This window comes from Mus pahari, chromosome 6, assembly GCF_900095145.1.
Source record: "Mus pahari chromosome 6, PAHARI_EIJ_v1.1, whole genome shotgun sequence".
Taxonomy (NCBI): Eukaryota; Metazoa; Chordata; class Mammalia; order Rodentia; family Muridae; genus Mus; species Mus pahari.
The window spans coordinates 106,307,201-106,308,912 of NC_034595.1; the positions used below are offsets into that span (position 1 = coordinate 106,307,201).

A 1,712-nucleotide genomic window follows, 5' to 3' on the forward strand; every position below is an offset into this window, starting at 1 on the left:
AACAACTTATGGGGGTCAGTTGTCTCCTACCAAGCGGCCCTGGGGACTGAACTCAGATTGTCAGGCTTGGCAGCAAGCCCCCTAACCTTCTGAACCGGCTCAGCAGCCCAGACCACACATATTAGGTGAGAGTGAACAGACAGGTTTACTCCCCATTTCTGCATCTTGTTTGCAACATATATTAGACAGCCTTGACCTTTTACAAGTTTGTAGTTTTACCTTGTTCATATTTAGAGCCTCTGTCTTCTGGATACAAAGTTTTGCCAATGTCTCCTCTGTATTTTTTTCTTAACTTCTAGCTTATCAATTTTCTTTCTTTCTTTCTTTCTTTCTTTTTCTTTTTTTTTTGTTTTTGTTTTTGGTTTTTGGTTTTTGGTTTTGGTTTTGGTTTTGGTTTTGGTTTTGGTTTTGGTTTTGGTTTTCAAGACAGGGTTTCTCTGTATAGCCCTGGCTGTCCTGGAACTCACTCTGTAGACCAGGCTGTCCTTGAACTCAGAAATCTGCCTGCCTCTGCCTCCCAAGTGCTAAGATAAAGGCATGTGCCACCACTGCCCAGCTACTTATCCATTTTCTTAGTGGATATTAATATACAATCGTTATTTTTTGTACTTTTGAGTCTTATTGTGTGGTCGATGGTACTCTCAAATGTCTCTCTTCCTCAGCTCCTGATTACTGGGACCCTGGGTACATGTCTCTGCACCCTTAAATTATTAGAAACATTAACATTTTTTTAAACTACAATCTTGTTGATATATATTTTATAATAATGTTTTACAGCTAATATCTGTCTCCCAGTATGGAAGAAGCTACTGTCCAGTTTTCTGATGAGGACCTTGTGGACAACTTCCCTACCATGGATGACGGTAATAGAGGCCTTTTCCCAGTGCAGACTGTTTCAGAACAGGGATGACAGTGTGTTTCCTGGCAGCCCTTTATTCCAGGGAAAGTGCATCTTCTAAATTCATTTATTTCTCGAACAGGAATTCTCCTGTTGTTTTTAGTTGAAAAATAATAAATAGTGACTGAGACTTTGAATGTGACCATCTGTATTTTTCTAGTTTCCATTAATAAACTGATGCCAGTTTAAATCTTAATCCTTTGAATATGGCCTGTTTTTCTTTTCTGGAATGTTTTAGAATTTCTTCTAAATTTTTCTGATGATCCAAACTTTTATGAGATGTCCTTGATTTGGCATCCCTTCCAGCCTACAGACTTGACTCCCTGACCATGTTTTTGAGGTCCATAAGGACCCCTGACCCTGACCTTGGGTTTTTATGTTCCTCTCACCCAATTGCCTCTTTCTCATTCTCCTTGTGGTGGTAGGCTCTGGATTTTTGCATTTTCTTTTCAGTAATTTTCACAGAGATACAATAAGGATATGGAGTTAAACCCATAATTCTCCATGTTTTTTAAAAGTCTAAGTCTACAGGGATGTTCTTAAGACAATGTTCTCAAAAAAAAAAAAAAAGCTTTTTTAAAAATAGGGGTTAGAAAGATGTCTCAGAGGTACTGCTGTTGCAGAGAACCTGGTTCAGTTCTCAGTACCTTCATGGCAGCTCACCACTGTCTATATATAACTCCAGCTCCAGGGAATCTGTAGGCACACACAAGGTGTACATGCTTAGATACAGGCAAACACTTATACAAAAAAAATCAAAATTATGTTTTTTTCTTTGTGTGTGTGTGTATTCTCTCTCTCTCTCTCTCTCTCT

General features: G+C 38.7%; 1 protein-coding gene across 1 annotated transcript in view; it reads left to right on the forward strand.

The window, feature by feature from the left end:
- Positions 1-1,712, forward strand: part of Cfap74 (cilia and flagella associated protein 74) — a 61,627-nt gene that overhangs the window by 5,815 nt on the left and 54,100 nt on the right. Inside the window, exon 2 of the mRNA XM_029540404.1 lies at positions 778-863. Coding sequence (XP_029396264.1) covers positions 797-863 — 67 coding nt within the window. The 5' untranslated portion in view covers positions 778-796. The remainder of the gene's footprint in view (positions 1-777; positions 864-1,712) is intronic.